This window comes from Schistocerca americana, chromosome 1 (genome assembly GCF_021461395.2).
Source record: "Schistocerca americana isolate TAMUIC-IGC-003095 chromosome 1, iqSchAmer2.1, whole genome shotgun sequence".
NCBI lineage: Eukaryota > Metazoa > Arthropoda > Insecta > Orthoptera > Acrididae > Schistocerca > Schistocerca americana.
In genome coordinates this window covers 927,948,175-927,967,281 of record NC_060119.1, presented here as the reverse complement: position 1 = coordinate 927,967,281, position 19,107 = coordinate 927,948,175, and the positions used below count along the sequence as shown (strand labels likewise).

Below are 19,107 nucleotides of genomic sequence, written 5' to 3'. Positions count from 1 at the left end.
AAGTTTTATGGGAGGAGAGAACATCTTGGTCAAGTTCTTCAATGAAAGGACACATACTAGGAACACACAAAATTGCTAGTGGGTGATGTACTAAGCAACTGCAGGGAAGTCATATCTTCACCCTCAGAACTAAGAAAATACAAATATAATGTGAGAGTCAAAATACAGCAAGTGTCACAAAATATAATGTCAGTGTATAAGTTTGTAGTGTTTCTGTTTTGCAAGTTGATAGTCTGGGTGTTACGGGTCTATTTAACGACTGTCATTGTTTATTTGTAATTCACTGTTGATATTTGATTTTACATATTGTCATTTAGTCATTTGGAGATAGTGTGTGGAGTTGTGGATGCTAGAAAATGGAGTGACAAGTGGAGAAATCTGAACATTTCCAACATATTCTTTATTTGACTTCAATACAGGGGTGACAGCAGCAGAGGCAGCCAGGAATATTTGCACTATGTATGGGTATTATGCCATTTAACAAAGCATGGCAAGAAAATGGTTTTCTTCTTTTAAGAAGGGTTATTTTGATATTAGTGACTGTCCACATTGAGAGAGACCTTCAAGGTTTGATGAAGGTCATTTAAATGCATTAATCCACAACATGGCTAGAGGACAAATGTAAGGATGTAGAGGCTTATCTCACTAGGGGTAAGATAGATACTGCCTACAGGAAAATTAAAGAGACCTTTGGAGATAAGAGAACCACTTGTATGAATACCAAGAGCTCAGATGGAAACCCAGTTCTAAGCAAAGAAGGGCAAGCAGAAAGGTGGAAGGAGTATATAGAGGATTTATACAAGGGTGATGTACTTGAGGACAATATTATGGAAATGGAAGAGGATGTAGATGAAGACGAAATGGGAGATAAGATACTGCATGAAGAGTTTGACAGAGCACTGAAAGACCAGAGTCAAAACAAGGCCCCCGGAGTAGACAACATTCCATTGGAACTACTGATGGCCCTGGGAGAGCCAGTCCTGACAAAACTCCACCATCTGGTGAGCAAGATGTATGAAACAGGCGAAATACCCTCAGACTTCAAGAAGAATATAATAATTCCAATCCCAAAGAAGGCAGGTGTTGACAGATGTGAAAATTACCTAACTATCAGTTTAATAAGTCACAGTTGCAAAATACTAACGCGAATTCTTTACAGACGAATGGAAAAACTGGTAGAAGCGGACCACGGGGAAGATCAGTTTGGATTCCGTAGAAATGTTGGAACATGTGAGGCAATAATAACCTTACGACTTATCTTAGAAGAAATATTAAGAAAAGGCAAACCTACGTTTCTAGCATTTGTAGACTTAGAGAAAGCTTTTGACAATGTTAGCTGGAATACTCTCTTTCAAATTCTGAAGCTGGCAGGGGTAAAATACAGGGAGCGAAAGGCTATTTACAATTTGTACAGAAACCAGATGGCAGTTGTAAGAGTTGAGGGACATGAAAGGGAAGCAATGGTTGGGAAGGGAGTAAGACAGGGTTGTAGCCTCTCCCCGATGTTGTTCAATCTGTATATTGAGCAAGCAGTAAAGGAAACAAAAGAAAATTCGGAGTAGGTATTAAAATCCATTGAGAAGAAATTAAAACTTTGAGGTTCGCCGATGACATTGTAATTTTGTCAGAGACAGCAAAGGACTTGGAAGAGCAGTTGAATGGCTTGGACAGTGTCTTGAAAGGAGGATATAAGATGAACATCAACAAAAACAAAACGAGGATAATGGAATGTAGTCGAATTAAGTCGGGTGATGCTGAGGGAATTAGAATAGGAAATGAGACACTTAAAGTAGTAAAGGAGTTTTGCTATTTGGGGAGCAAAATAACTGATGATGGTCAAAGTAGAGAGGATATAAAATGTAGAGAGGATATAAAATGTAGACTGGCAATGGCAAGGAAAGCGTTTCTGAAGAAGAGAAATTTGTTAACATCGAGTATAGATTTAAGTGTCAGGAAGTCTTCCTGAAAGTATTTGTATAGAGTGTAGCCATGTATGGAAGTGAAACATGGACGATAAATAGTTTGGACAAGAAGAGAATAGAAGCTTTCGAAATGTGGTGCTACAGAAGAATGCTGAAGATTAGATGGGTAGATCACATAACTAATGAGGAAGTATTGAATAGGATTGGAAAGAAGAGAAGTTTGTGGCACAACTTGACCAGAAGAAGGGATCGGTTGGTAGGACATGTTCTGAGGCATCAAGGGATCACCAATTTAGTATTGGAGGGCAGCGTGGAGGGTAAAAATCGTAGAGGGAGACCAAGAGATGAATACACTAAGCAGATTCAGAAGGATGTAGGTTGCAGTAGGTACTGGGAGATGAAGAAGCTTGCACAGGATAGAGTAGCATGGAGAGCTGCATCAAACCAGTCTCAGGACTGAAGACTACAACAACAACAACAACAACAACAACAATCCACATCACTGTGGAACAGCGATGGTTTGTTGTACTACAGACTGTTTCCCCCAAGATGTAACCACCACTACTGACATTTATTGTCAAAATCTGTGACATCTCGGAGATGCAATCCAAGGACAATGACCATGAAGACTGCACGAAGTGGATCTACGCTACAGTAACACCTGCCCACATTCTGCTACATTGACAAGAAACACTATACATAAGTTTGATTGGAAAGTCATTTGGGACATCCACCTTATTGACCTGATATTGAGCACTCAGATTTTCACCTCTTCCACTCTCTAACCAATACCCTTCAATGAACTTCCACATGATATTACGCTTCTAACACGGTGCGATGTCCGATTTCTAATGTCGCGGGAACAAAAAGTTATCCCAACATTGGCAGACTGTTGCACATAGTGAAGGAGAATATATTAGTGATGACTACAGTATGTTATGTGTAAATGCTGTGTTCATTAAAACTTATGGAGAAAATGCTAAAAAGTTAAAGAGATTTATTTAGAATAGAACAATACGAATCCTAAAACCTAAAAAGAAATGTATGTGAAATAATTTATTTTATAGGGCACAGCATAATCACCAAATGGCTACAAATTTTCCTTGAATATCATTTGCACAGTAGTTTTGGAAATTCATATTTCCATTATTGATGCTGTATGAGCAAGTAGTACAACTTAATGATACATGTAAGTACAACTGCTATAGATTCTTGACAAAACCCACTCCATCCTGTGGTCAGTGATCATTTCAATCATAGCATCGAGTGGGTTTTGTGTTGGCTCTTATAGGTGATGTGAAGTCATTCTGACGAATCACACATGCTTTCATAACAACAATACAAATTTCCGAAATTGGTCTGAGACTGAAGTTGAAAGACAAACTGTATCTGTTGGATGGAGCTTCTTATCTTACAAAATGTGTTATATGGATTATACAGCTATGGACCAAAGGCAAGCATCTACAATCGGGTACAGAATAAAAAAACTGCTATAATTTTCTACAGCACAGTTTCCAACTATTCTGTCAGGTAAAGCTGTAGCCATCACTGGATTTTTATCTTATTTGTTGAAATGTCTCCATTGTGTTGATCATAAAATAAATGTTAGAAACAATGTTTGTGGTCTTCTGGGCAGTGGCAACTACTAACTTATTTTAGAGTGGATAATGGGAATGAAGATTAGGGATTTAACATCCTGTCACTAACAATGTCTTTAGATGTGGAGTAAAAATCAAGCTGGTAAGAGAATTAGTCATGCATTTTTCAAAGGAATCATCCTGGCATCCACTACGAGAAATCTTCAAAAAGCGTGAATCTGTATGACCATTTGAAAATTGGCAACCCACTGCCCGAAATCCCCAGCCCACTACTCTAACTACACTGTCATCTGACTGACTGCGCAGAAGGGCTAATTTAAGTGAAAGGGGGCTGAAAAAGTGAAGAGGAGGAAGGGAGAGTTATGGATGAGTAAACTGGAAATAAATGACAATTATAATGCATCAAATTTTGTGTCATACTACAAAATGTTATTGCTGTAAAGGCAAAGTGGCAAAAACATAATACTAATGAACTTGTTACATGACTCGGAAAAAAGAATAAGTTACTGCCCCTTACCTGAACTGCTGTTGCTGCTGCAGTTATTGATGGCGGCCGAGATGGAGGCAGCGATGCCACTGCTGGCAGTGGTCGCGGCAGCAGCGGTGGCAGTGCTGGTGCTGGTGGTAGTGGCGTTCGTGATAGAGTTGGTAAGAGCTGTGGTGTTTCTGGCAATGGTGGGCACACTGTTGCTGTTTTTAGCAGTCTTGGTGTCAATAGTTATCCTTGCAGTAGGAGAGGCAACAGCGCTATTGACAATCGAAGCCTTTTTGTCTGCTCCAATTACGAGGTCAATAGCTTCATCAGATGCAGCTGAGGCTGCTGCATTCTCCGAGATGACTGCTCCTGCAGCTGTCTCCAGCTTGCACTCCTCATCCATGACGTGCATCTTGTTGAGGCTGCAACAAAAAAACAACTTCTTGTTATATTTGTTTCATTGCTGCAAACTGCACTAACAAGCACGAAGTGAGAGAGAGGGGAGAGTTGGAACAGAAGAGAAAGGCCATCACTTTTTCTAAATTCAGCATCTCTTCTTGAAAGTAATTCAGAGCAATGAGTCTGACATCATTGAATGATAACTATGGATATTATTTTTATAAAGAACTTATGAAAAACTGAAAGCTGAACAATCAGCTGGTATTTAAAAACAGCCCCTCTCATATCAGTATCCAATCAATGTCTTTACGCCTGCAGCATGTTTTATCTGTATTGTGTGATTATCTAACGAGTATGTGTGATGTGTAATATTACTTTGGGTATGGGAGTGAAATGAAACGACAAAGTGAAACCCAGTTTGTCAGCAGATAGGGAACACCACACTAATAGCACCAAAATTGAGCTGTCAGTTGATTTAATCACCATCAACAGTGTCACTTGCAATTCTTAATATTTGTCTGGTGACTCACACAAGGTATGCCTTCAGGTGAGCATCCAGGTTTACTATTCCACTCTTGTGAGCAATATTTCCACGTCGGAAGTACTCTCCAGCACCAGCTGCTGTTAATGAAGGTCTACAATGTGTTCTTTGCCAAACTTTCACTCCATAAGAGACTATGGAGTATCCTCCTTTTATCAGACTGTTTTTTGAGATGTAGAGTTCATTTTAAAGCATGATTAAAACAGACTACACCCTACTTGTTAGATGAGTGCAACAGTGATTTATTTATTTTTCCATGTATCATTATCTGTATTTCCACTTATTTGCTTTCCAGGTTCTGTGAAATCATGAGCCAGAGGTACTACTTCATTCAATGAGTTAGCACATAGTTTACAGAATGTCAGTTATAAAATATATAAACAAAATAAATTGAAGAATCAATAAAATACCAAAAATACACAGGAAGTATACAAAAAAATAACACATTACAGAAAAAAAATTCTCAACAACCATGAGGAGCTCCTGTACAGAGTAGGAGTGAGCCACAAGGAAACATTTCAACTTAGATTTGAAGGCTTGGGGTTTACCACTTTTTTTGCAGTTATTCTGGAAGCCTATCGAAAATTTAACCTTCTGAATAGAACACATCTTCCCATACAATGCTTAAGGAAGTGTAATCCAAGTGTAAATTGTTTTTCTATCAACTGCTCGCTGAATGACTGTTGTAGTTTCTTCTGAATAAGTCAATATTGTCAACAACAAATCCTATGATAGAGTATACGTACAGGAATGGCAGGGTTAGAAGTCCGAGACACCTCAACAATCACCTACATCAAGTTCACGAACCGGCATGGCATATCTACCTGACTGTCATTTCCTAGCGTAAGAATATACTTTGTAAGTGCACAGAGTTGTCCCAGAATACAATTCCGTAGGGTAGGGGTTTCCAAACCGTGCACTGTGGTTCCCAGGAGTATCACAGCCTTACACTAGGCACACTGTGGTTGTTTCATAAAAATAATAGCTATTTGTTGTCTGAATAAAGGAGCAATGTGTGTATCAAGAGTGATATCTAGCATTTTGGTACGTAACTGTTGTTGCTATGACAGTGAGGTAGATTGCAGTCTAGTACTATGGCAGAAAAATTTTGGATGGTTAACACATACATTACATTTCTCTCGCTCTTCAAATTGGTTTAGAAGAAAATATATTTCAATCGAGCAAATAACTGAAGTCTGTGTTTGTGGATCTAACTGAACTCTGATTATCTTCTGAATTTCCAGAAGCAGCGATCAATACGACTGCACTAAAGATCCTTTCCGTACACAACATCCATCAGTATTTACCACTGAAGAACTTGAGAAGTTCACTGATATTTCGTCAGACTCCACACTGAAATCTAAGTTCATTTCCTCATCACTGTTTGAGGTACGGAGCTTGGTGATGCAGGAGAATCCACAATTAGGTAACAAGGTTCTACAAGTTTCGATACCTTTTCAACATCTTATTGTTGTTAAGTATAGGCCGCAGTCAACACGAAATATACATCGCAAATGAATATGATGAAAGAGATGCAGGCTGCAGTTTCCAAATTGCCCAGAGATGTGAAGAAATGACAATGAAGATGCAAGTTCATTCTTCCCGTTAGTTTCGTTGCATGAATAAGACGTAGAAACATTAAATGTTAATTAAAATATGTTATGTCAATAGTTTATAAAGAAATAGCTACTCTCATTTTTTCCAAAAGTCAAGTTTATTTACCCCACAATAAGTCAAATGTCATGTGCATTTAAATTGCATTCCACATTTTTCACAATACTGTTAGTTTCATCTGCAAGAAGAATTTTTTAAATCATCATTCATGTTTAGTGACAGATCACTGATAACCACTGCCTGACAATAAGAAGTGAAGCATCCACAAACAGAGGAGGAAACAAAATGTAACTCCACAGGTTGAGAAGGTTTGCAATGTTATTGCAGTGTTTACAAAATCGAGTCAAACTGACAAAGAACTTGGCAGTACAATGTTGTTCCTCCTTTGGCCTGTATTCATACACTGATCTGGTTGGGACCTGTGTCCAAGTCATTGCATGCTCTCTTGTAATTCACCTTTGATATCTTGGATATTGGCATCGAGACGGAATTGATGTCCAAGTCGAGCTAGACCTACACTTGCACTATTGGGGACAGATCTGGTGTACTGCTGGCCACAGAAGCACCACAACAACACAATGTTTGTTCACAGAGGCACATGCCATGAGTACATGAGCAATGCACTGTTAAAAAATGCGCCACGATACATGAGAACACAGGTTATCAGTAAGGTACTGACATTCCGCTTTCCACAATTACTACCAGCCGTGACCTGCAGTCATACCTGATGCCACACACCCCTCCCCCCCCTCCCCCCCAACATAACGCCAGGAGTTAACACCACTGCTCCTCACCAAGGAAAGACGTTGGGGAAGAGTCGTACCTCTCCTGAGGTCACCACCACCCTCTCTGAAGACAGTCATATGGAATAGTGCCAAAATGTGATGCCATTCATCACCAGCCCATGCTTCCTAATCATAGCACCAGTCTAAACACAGCCATCTGTATTGTGGTGTGGTGTTAATGGCTGCCTGTGCACGATATGGTAATTCCGTCTCCTGGCTACTGTTAGTCTCCGATCAATGGTGCAGGACGATAAATAATGTTGTAGGGAATATGTTACTTGCTCTCAGACAACAATTGAAAACGTGAAAGTACTACAATCTGTTCAGCGCACAGTACAGCGAACCTCCCTTGTTACGGTCTGGCGTGGTCGATTGCAATGTTGGCAACAGTATCACAGCTCTTTCGTTCCCATGCAATCCAACATCGGGTGCAACCGAATGCCCCACAAATCGCCACACTGCACGATTCGACCTGCTGGCCAAATGGAGACCCAGAATGTGGCCCCTTTCGAACACTGTCTACCGCTGATAATGCTGCTTTCTGTGAGTATGCAGCAACTCCGTGTCCTTCGCAGTAATCACTTACCCTCTGACACAGTCCATGCCTCCTTATTTACCCTACCACAATGGATAACAACACTAAAAATCAACAATACTAATGCCCTCTTGCAGGTATTCTACCTGTCATGGACCATTGTAATTCTGATTGTTCACATACATGCTGATGGTGTGAACATGTGCTAAATTACTTTGACATCTGGGTGCTTCACTTCTTTTGTCAGGCAGTGAAGAAAATTTGTGAATCCAGAACGAATCCCTGTGGAATTCCCACTTTAAAAGACCCCATTAGATTCTACCTCTACAGCTACATCTACACCTATATGGATACTATGCAAATCACGCTTAAGTGCCTGGCAGACAGAACATGGAACCACCTTCAGAATAATTCTCTATTATTCCGCTCTCTGACAGTGCCCAGAAAAAAACTAACACCTATATCTTTCCCTACGAGCTCTGATTTCCCTATTTTATTATGATGATTGTTTCTCCCTATGTAGGTCAGCATCAACAAAATATTGAGGAGGAGAAAGTTGGCGACTGAATTTTTGTGAGAAGATCCTGTCACAAAGAGAAATGCCTTTATTTTAATGATGTCCACCCCCAATCCTGTATCACGCCAGTGACACTCTCACCCCTTTTCCTCGATAATACAAAACGTGCTGCCCTTCTTTGAGCTTTCTCAGTGTACTCTTCCCAATCTGATGACACTGGATGGCTAACTTCTGCTTCATTTTTTCCAAGTTTGAAGGGAAATATTTCTGAGGTTCTTCGCTAATCCCACAATGTTCCAACTTATCCAAAAGGACCGCATGTTGCACAAAATCGCATCCTTTCGTTAAAATAAATGTATCTACAGTCTTCAAGCTTTTTCTGTGGCCAACAGTTTCCTGGAGCCAAACTGTGAGTCTAACAACAAGTTATACAGGGTGTTACAAAAAGGTACGGCCAAACTTTCAGGAAACATTCCTCACACACAAATAAAGAAAAGATGTTATGTGGACATGTGTCCGGAAACGCTTAATTTCCATGTTAGAACTCATTTTAGTTTCGTCAGTATGTTATTCCACCTACACTCAATGGAGCATGTTATCATGGTTTCATACGGGATACTCTACCTGTGCTGCTGGAACATGTGTCTTTACAAGTACGACACAACATGTGGTTCATGCACGATGGAGCTCCTGCACATTTCAGTCGAAGTGGTTGTACGCTTCTCAACAACAGATTCGGTGACCGATTGATAGAGGCGGACCAATTCCATGGCCTCCACGCTCTCCTGACCTCAAGCCTCTTCACTTTCATTTATGGGGGCATTTGAAAGCTCTTGTCTACGCAACCCCGGTACCAAATGTAGAGACTCTTCGTGCTCGTATTGTGGACGGCTGTGATACAATACGCCATTCTCCAGGGCTGCATCGGCGCATCAGGGATTCCATGCAACGGAGGGTGGATGCATGTATCCTTCCTAACGGAGGACATTTTGAACGTTTCCTGTAACAAAGTGTTCAAAGTCACGCTGGTACGTTCTGTTGCTGTGTGTTTCCGTTCCATGATTAATGTGATTTGAAGAGAAGCAATAAAATGAGCTCTAACATGGAAAGTAAGTGTTTCCGGACACATGTCCACATAACATCTTTTCTTTCTTTGTGTGTGAGGAATGTTTCCCGAAAGTTTGGCCGTACCTTTTTGTAACACCCTGTATGTATTGAGATGTGCCACTACTGCCTTTCTAAAAAAAACGACACACTGGTAACAGATAAAATGGCGGGTAATTGCCCACATTATCTCTTTCTATTAGTTCACTCTGTTTAGTCGACTCTTTAAGTCAAGACATACAAGAAACTAGAGAAGTGACTCCCGGGTCTGGCAGAGCGGCCCACAGTGAAAGTGGAGGGGTCTGCGGCAGCTCTGCTCGCCAAGGTCGGGAACGCTGCGGACTCGCGACCCACTTTCGCGGCGTGTGAGCGGTCAGGCGCGCGCCACGTGGGGCCGGCCTTGACCCGCTCTGGCCACGAGCCGTGCTCGCGTCGCAGCGGAACCCCGCTCGAGCTCCGCGCGGGCCGCTGCCCGGCCTATGTTTACAATACCGGTCTCATACTCTGAATAAGCGGGGTCCAAATACCCGTGCGACTATCGTTCCTTAGTTTTCCTAGATATTTTGAGACCCGCGCCGCAATTGTTTCTTAAACAAGGATATTTTTATTAATAATACGCCGTATTCGCTCACAATATTTTATTTTTCTGTAAATTCCAAGATGTTTTGGACCTTTAACTCCGTTCCTAAGTACTACATTGACGTTCTTGGGCGCTGTATGTACCGGGTGATCAAAAATACAGTATAAATTTGAAAACTTAGTAAACCACGGAATAATGTAGATAGAGAGGTAAAAATTGACACACATGCTTGGAATGACATGGGTTTTATTAGAACAAAAAAAAACAAAGCTCACAAAATGTCCGACAGACGGCGCGTGAAAGATCTCTTGCGCGTCGTTTGGTGATGATCGTGTGCTCAGCAGCCACTTTCGTCATGCTTGGCCTCCCAGGTCCCCAGACCTAAGTCCGTGCGATTATTGGCTTTGGGGTTACCTGAAGTCGCAAGTGTATCGTGATCGATCGACATCTCAAGGGATGCTGAAAGACAACATCCGACGCCAATGCTTCACCATAACTCCGGACATGCTTTACAGTGCTGTTCACAACATTATTCCTCGACTACAGCTACTGTTGAGGAATGATGGTGGTCATATTGAGCATTTCCTGTAAAGATCATCATCTTTGCTTTGTCTTACTTTGTTACGCTAATTATTGCTATTCTGATCAGATGAAGCGCCATTTGTCGGACATTTTTTGAACTTTTGTATTTTTTTTGGTTCTAATAAAACCCCATGTCATTCCAAGCATGTCTGTCAATTTGTACTTCTCTATCTTCATTATTCCGTGATTTATTCAGTTTTCAAATTTATACTGACTTTTTGATCACCCGGTATTTCCAGTTAACACCATTTCTTAAAACGAAGTAAATGTACCGCCCAAATCTCCAATCTAGTCCTCGGGAAAAGGTGTTTTTCTCCGAAATGTGTTACACGTATCCAGAACAGTAAAATCTTGAGACCGAATATAGCGTATTACTAGTTAAAAATACAGCTAATCTAGAAGCTACAGTCACTGATAGCTCACGGCGAAACGTCTGTTAATAACTTATTTTAACAGGACGGAAAGTCAAGGTGAAAATGTATCAAAGTACACGCCTGCGCATAGACATTTTTTTCCGTTCTCATCCCTCATTCTTTTATTTCTTCGCTATGACTTAGCTGCAGAGAAGTATTGCCATTTCCTAAAAGATCCTGCATAAAACATGCAGCGGAAATGAGAGGGGAAATGTTTCACGTTTTATGCGCATACACAAAAATACACTATACATCGAAAGTATGCATGGGTTCGTACTTCGACTAATTACTAGATGTTAGTTCAGTAACAAATGCATCAGGGACGTTTCAACCCTTCTAAAGCTGCCGAAGTCGACTGCTGGTGATGGGATTGTGAAGCCCAAACGACTGCTAAACCAAGTCCAAACAGACTTCCTTTATTGGGGGAGCACCGCTAACGTTGGTTGTAAAAAATCGCTTGAAATAAGCGAAGGAATCACTCGTGGGTTCCACAGTGGTACCAGCAGTGCAGCTAACACTCTGACTGTGCGCACGGAGTTAAGAGTGGGATACAGTAGTCGAGCAGCTCGTCGTAAGCCATACATTTATGTAGTGAGTGCTAAGTGATGCCTGAGATGGCGTAAACAGCGACGCCACTGGGCGGTGGATGGTTGGAAACGAGTTATTTGGAGTGATGGCTCACACTATACTCTGTGGCAATTCGATGGTGGGATTTGGGTTTGGCGAATGGCTGGAGCCTGGAGAACACTACCTGTCATCATGTGTTGTGCCAACAGTTAAGCGGGGAAGAGGTGGAGTTACGAGGGGACGTTTGAAAAGTCCTTGCAAAGTCCGAGAGATAGCACCATCGGCGCGTATAGAGGTCATGTTTAGTTAATTGCATCTTTGGAAAGAACGCACACCAAGTTTCAGACATATTGGTCTATTTCTTTGTTGTTGGCATTTGTGTGGATCAAGGAAGTCGAGCGATTGTCAAAAAATGGACGAAGAAGACTTTCGTGTGGTGATTAAACATTACTTTATGAAAGGCATAACGCCTAAGGAGATTACAGAGAAGCTTGATAAACATTACGGTGACTCTGCACCTTCGATTAGAACAGTTTATGAGTGGTTTCAAAAATTTCGGAGTGACCATATGGGCACGAGTGATGCTGATCGTTCTGGACGCCCTGTGGAGGTTACGTCTCCAGAAATCATTGATGAAATCCATGATATGGTGATGGATGACAGAAGAGTTAAGGTGCGTGAGATTGCTAGTGCTGTGGGCATCGAATGAACGGGTACATAATATTTTGCATAAACGTTTGGACCTGAGAAAGCTATCCGCAAGATGGGTTCCGTGATTTCTCACGCTTGACCAAAAACGGAATCGTGTGAAGTGTTGCAAGGATGGATTGCAGCTGTTCAGGAAGAATCCGCAGGGCTTTAAGCGTCGTTTCGTAACGTTACTATTGATGAAACATGGATACATTACTATACTCCAGAGACCAAACAGCAATCTAAACGATGCGTTACCAAGGGAGAGTTTGCACCAAAAAAGGCTAAACCATTCCTTCGGCCGGAAAGGTTATGGCGACTGTCTTTTGGGATTCGCAAGGAGTAATCCCCATCGACTATCTGGAAAAGGGTAAAACTGTTACAGGTGCATATTAGTCATCGTTATTGGACAGTTAGAAAACAGAGCTGCAAGAAAAACGCCGGCGAATGGACCGCAGAAAAGTCCTTTTCCATCACGACAATGCACCAGCACACACCTCAGCAGTTGTGGTCGCATTATTAATGGAAATAGGATTCCAACTCGTTTCACACACCCCCTATTCTCCAGACTTGGCTCCCTCCGACTACAATTTGTTCCCCAGTTTGAAGAAATGACTAGCGGGACAAAGATTTTATTCAAACGAGGAGGTGATTGCTAGCTATTTTGCAGACTTGGACAATTCCTATTGTTCGGAAGGGATCAACAAATTAGTACAGCGTTGGACGAAGTGTGTAAGTCTAAAAGGAGACTATGTCGAAAAATAAAAAAGATTTAAGCCAAACACGTTAGTTGTCATACAATATGAGCGTGCTTTTCGCAGTTGCCTTACTGCAATTACGAAAACGCTAATTGTGGAAGGATATGAACACACTTTATAGCACTGCGTTTTGCGAATAGAACAGGAAAAGCTCGGAGATGACAACTGTATCAGCTTGAGAATACACGCTATCATAAAGCAACATCTGTGGGATAGTGGTTTGCGACATCATTCCTTAATTTTTTTTTAATTTCTTTTTTTTTTTTTTGCCTGCCCAGAATCCCGATCTATTGGAACACCTCTGGGATGAGTTAGAGCGTACGTCGACTTCGCTCCAGACTCAAGCGTCCAATATCACGACCTTCCTCCCTGGTTTCGGCTCTTGAGGAAAAGTGGACTGCCGTTCCCCCACAGGCATTCAGACACCTCGCGGGAAAATTTCCCAGCAGAGTTCAAGGCGACATAATGGCGAAGGTTGTATAGATCCATATAGATTCGATCAGGTAGTGTACAGCGTTCCATAAGCGGTTGTCGGTACCGTGTCTTACACATGTAGACTGCGTCCTCAGTCACTGCCAATAGACCACAGTCCTGTTGTCTGACATCGGGACTGGCAGAGCGTGTGTCGTTGTACAAATCAAATGTAAGAGGACTCTTTGGCAAATTTCGCCTTACTGACCAATCTGGAAAAAATTTACAGTCTATATCCCATCTACAGTGCGGTCACCACAGACGGAACACTGTCTCAATTCGTTATAGATGTACGGATTTTTGAAGTAACCCTACAGTCTTCCTGTACTGACCTAGGAACACAAGAAGACTTTGACGCAGAATGGTCGGGCGGGGATTTGAAACCCATTCTTCTAGCATGAATAGGAGTGCACTGCAAATTTAAACGATTAAGTTCTGCTGAAAATTTCGTTGCTGGTTATGTAGTTGCCATACCGACTGAAAGGATACGTTCGTCAAAATTCCCTTACTTAAATATCAGTAGTTATTTCTGTTATGAAATGCTATCGGTGAGGGATGAAGTACAGTGGTGACTTATCTTCAGTCGTTTCTCTCTCTCTCTCTCTCTCTCTCTCTCTCTCTCTCTTTTACAGTGTCCCTCCTGAAGTCTCTTCGTGTTCTAGCAGCGACAGCTCACAACCGACAGGCTAAAGCACAGAGAATTTATCAATCATTTTTTAACATTTATTTCATTCGATTAGTTTCCTAATTAAATAAGCTACTGCAGGCTCTCTCACCCCATGAAGACAATTTACAATTTAACTTCGCTGGCACTAAACGTACAGAGCTCTACTTCATACTGCTCTCTGAGAAGCACTAATTTCCACCGTAACCATCTTTAGGTCCTTGCATAAATATTAAAACCAAAAACATTTATGATGGTCTAACGTTGAGATCGTCGCAGGCAGGTCACTTGCTCCGACGAACGTAATTGTGAAAAGAAACCTATCCTAGCCATACTAAACGAAGCATCTCATCTCAGTATTTACCTGGAGCAATTCTGGAGTGCCACAGAAGACCTAAATTCGAATGGACGGGCGGGAACTTCGGTCCCGTTCCCCTCCCGATACAATGCTAGTACTGAGTAGTGCAGGCATTCACCAGCTGTTATCAATATGAACGATCAATCAAAGTCTCCACCGGATCACTTGTGCCCTTGGCCGAATTCTGCCCGAGCAAGGGTAAGGCTGTTACGCAACTGGCTCGATGGGAACGTATTCGAAGGATACTAGTCATTACACATCAAGCATTTGGTTAAATCCTACCCTTCATTTTCAGTTATTTACAGAAACACTGAATGATGCAGTAAGTAAGATACTCAGCAAATCCGTAAGATCCGTTCTACTCCCTTCTTAAAAGTGCCTTCAACAGCAAAATAATTGGTTTAAGCAGTACTTCAGGTAATCTTGGTGGTGGAAAGAGCACTTCCACGATAATTAAGGACAATCTTCAAAGAATTCCATATTACAGTGCAGTAATGCTCCAAAAGTAATATGTGGCCGAGGTCTCAAGCTGAGGTGAGGCTCTGACGCTCGACTATGAGATATCCAGTTCGGACCAAGGGAGAAAATAAATAAAAGAGACTACCAGAAGGTGCATCATTGTGGTGGCTTATAGCATAGCCTCCTCACCATCCTACAGAACGGTGATGCTGGTCCGTCTTTTGGATGGAGAAGTCAGCACAGGACGCTCTTCAGGAATCCATGGTACGTGCCAGCACATGGTTTCACCCTGGCGCGTCATCCCGATATAAACTCGTCGACAACACAAAAAACACCACCACGTGGCTCTAAGATCAGTACAGTCACCTTCACAATACAGATGCACATTTAACTATCATTCAGTGGCGAACGCAACGGCCGCCACCACCACCACCACCACCACCACCACCACCACCACATCAGCGACAACGTCGTCCTACAACTGAGGGAACAATACCTGTTGCAACCTAAGTAGCATTAATTTCCCTTGTTGAAGATATTGCCGAAAACGGGGGAAAACCATTACATTCCTCTTCGAACGCGATCCTTGGGAGAGTGCATGGATAGCGTCAGATTTGTCTTCCTATTCCGACCGATCTCACTAGGGGTAAGATAGATACTGCCTACAGGAAAATTAAAGAGACCTTTGGAGATAAGAGAACCACTTGTATGAATATCAAGAGCTCAGATGGAAACCCAGTTTTAAGCAAAGAAGGGAAAGCAGAAAGGTGGAAGGAGTATATAGAGGGTCTATACAAGGGCGATGTACTTGAGGACAATATTATGGAAATGGAAGAGGATGTAGATGAAGATGAAATGGGAGATACGATACTGCGTGAAGAGTTTGACAGAGCACTGAAAGACCTGAGTCGAAACAAGGCCCCCAGAGTAGACAACATTCCATTGGAACTACTAATTGCCCTGGGAGAGCCAGCCCTGATAAAACTCTACCATCCGGTGAGCAAGATGTATGAAACAGGTGAAATACCCTCAGACTTCAAGAAGAATAAAATAATTCCAATCCCAAAGAAAGCAGGTGTTGACAGATGTGAAAATTACCGCACTATCAGTTTAATAAGTCACAGCTGCAAAATACTAACACGAATTCTTTACAGACGAATGGAAAAACTAGTAGAAGCCAACCTCGGGGGAGATCAGTTTGGATTCCGTAGAAACACTGGAACACGTGAGGCAATACTGACCTTACGACTTGTCTTAGAAGAAAGATTAAGGAAAGGCAAACCTACGTTTTTAGCATTTGTAGACTTAGAGAAAGCTTTTGACAATGTTGACTGGAATACTCTCTTTCAAATTCTAAAGGTGGCAGGGCTAAAATACAGAGAGCGAAAGGCTATTTACAATTTGTACAGAAACCAGTGGTTGGGAAGGGAGTAAGACAGGGTTGTAGCCTCTCCCCGATGTTGTTCAATCTGTATATTGAGCAAGCAGTAAAGGAAACAAAGGACAAATTCGGAGTAGGAATTAAAATCCATGGAGAAGATGACATTGTAATTCTGTCAGAGACAGCAAAGGACTTGGAAGAGCAGTTGAATAGAATGGATAGTGTCCTGAAAGGAGGATATAAGATGAACATCAACAAAAGCAAAACGAGGATAATGGAATGTAGTCGAATTAAGTCGGGTGATGCTGAGGGAATTAGATTAGGAAATGAGACACTTGAAGTAGTAAAGGAGTTTTGCTATTTGGGGAGCAAAATAACTGATGATGGTCGAAGTAGAGAGGATATAAAATGTAGACTGGCAATGGCAAGGAAAGCGTTTCTGAAGAAGAGAAATTTGTTAACATCGAGTATAGATTTAGGTGTCAGGAAGTCATTTCTGAAAGTATTTGTATGGAGTGTAGCCATGTATGGAAGTGAAACATGGACGATAAATAGTTTGGACAAGAAGAGAATAGAAGCTTTCGAAATGTGGTGCTACAGAAGAATGCTGAAGATTAGATGGGTAGATCACATAACTAATGAGGAAGTATTGAATAGGATTGCGGAGAAGAGAAGTTTGTGGCACAACTTGACCAGAAGAAGGGATCGGTTGGTAGGACATGTTCTGAGGCATCAAGGGATCACCAATTTAGTATTGGAGGGCAGCGTGGAGGGTAAAAATCGTAGAGGAAGACCAAGAGATAAATACACTAAACAGATTCTGAAGGATGTAGGTTGGAGTAGGTACTGGGAGATGAAGCTTGCACAGGATAGAGTAGCATGGAGAGCTGCATCAAACCAGTCTCAGGACTGAAGACCACAACAACAACGTAAGTTACACCATAACCCAATGTCTTCTCATGTTTTACCCCTGCAGCGAGTTGCTCAGTTTTTCAAACAAAGGGCAGGCGTTTCAAACAAGAAGGGCGTGAGGTTCAGATGAATAAGTCGTTTCTAAATTACCAAGAAAATTCTCTATACGCCGCACGCATTCCCAACTCTTATGACGCCTTCACAAGAGCAAACGAAGGTTAGGGTTTAACGTCCGCCGTCGAAGAGTCCACTGGAGACTGAGCACAATCGCAAATTGGGGAAGGAAATCGACGAATTCCTTTCTAAAGAACCATCCTGCATTCGTCGAAGCGATTTTCCTAATTCGCGGGATACTTAAACCAGGATCATCGGAAGATAATCTGAAGCGTTGTCGTCCCCAATACGAGTCCGCTCGGTGTACAGAAAGAAATCAGTCACAATCCAGATCTGCCACAATTTCTTGGAGCGCAAACGTATCCGTGAACTCTACTAGTACAGCAACGAAACAGCTCGATCAGCAAGTCGTCTGAGACGAGACTCCCCATGCAACGGCTCGCTGTTCTGGATAGTTCGCAGCGCTGCGTATCGAGTTGCGTAACCGTTTGTGTGGAGTGAAGGACGACCTGATAGCACGCATTCGCCGTGCTCTCACGGAAATACGTAAGAAGCGGCGCTGTCTGGGTCATCGAGAGCAGGGTTTGAGGACGAGAACAGATGCGTCGCGCTTCAGATACTTGGCGAGTGGCGGCGCAAGGACGGCGTGTCCTCGTTGCGAGGTCCCAGCCCCAAGCGCCAGCCAATGGGAACGCAGCGCCCGCCGAGTTGGAGCTCGCCGGACTACGCTGCGAACGCTTTAACCCCAAAAATATCAACACATTTTCACTCGGTGGACGTTCGGTTCAGGTACTGGCGTACAAATTGCAGTCTTCGTCGCCGAAAAACAGGAGCCAGCACGGTTGCACGAACCAGGCGCCTGCTGCGGAGCCCCATACGCAGCAACGTTCGCTGAACGGTCGTTGAGGAAAGGTAGCCCCTTGGTTCATCTGGACGATCAGTTGCTCAACATTTGCACGTCCATTCAACCGTACGCGTCTCCGCAACCGTCATTCATACCTGTCATCTATGGTCAGTGACGTATCACAGTTGCCAGCGGGTGTGGCCGAGCGGTTCTAGGCGCTTCAGTCTGGAACCGAGCGACCGCTACGGTCGCAGGTTCGAATCCTGCCTCAGGCATGGATGTGTGTGATGTCCTCAGCTTAGTTAGGTTTAAGTAGTTCTAAGTTCTAGGGGATGACCACCTCAGATGTTAAGATCCATAGTGCTCAGAGCCATTTTTTTTTTTACATCACAGAGTTCTCGGCGCCTATTTTAGACAGTGACATTTTGCCACGCATGTATGCTTTAATCACGGTGGCACGCGAACAGTTTACAAACTTCGCCGTTTCCGAAATGCTTCTAGCCAATGATCATGCCGTTTTGGACGTCAAAGCGAAAACGACTGTACTGTCCGTCACCCCGCCCACGACACGCTTTGTATACCTTCCACTGCTGGTCTGTGAGAGGTGTTGCACACTACGACGAACACAGGCGGTGGTCACATTAATATGACTGCACCGCGTATTATCTTCTCGGTCTGTATGGGAGCAATATGCAAGGACATTAAGGTTACTCCTAGATTCTGACGTGGTAACTATTTCTTGGAATTCTCTAAATAAGTCGTGAAGTTCTAATTGCCGAGATTTTGGCGCACTCTCTCTCTCTCTCTCTCTCTCTCTCTCTCTC

The 19,107-nt window shown here is 42.5% G+C and overlaps 1 protein-coding gene across 1 annotated transcript in view; it reads right to left on the bottom strand.

The window, feature by feature from the left end:
- Positions 1 to 19,107, bottom strand: part of LOC124595214 (actin cytoskeleton-regulatory complex protein PAN1-like) — a 553,071-nt gene that overhangs the window by 43,886 nt on the left and 490,078 nt on the right. Inside the window, exon 2 of the mRNA XM_047133859.1 lies at positions 4,038 to 4,417. Coding sequence (XP_046989815.1) covers positions 4,038 to 4,417 — 380 coding nt within the window. The remainder of the gene's footprint in view (positions 1 to 4,037; positions 4,418 to 19,107) is intronic.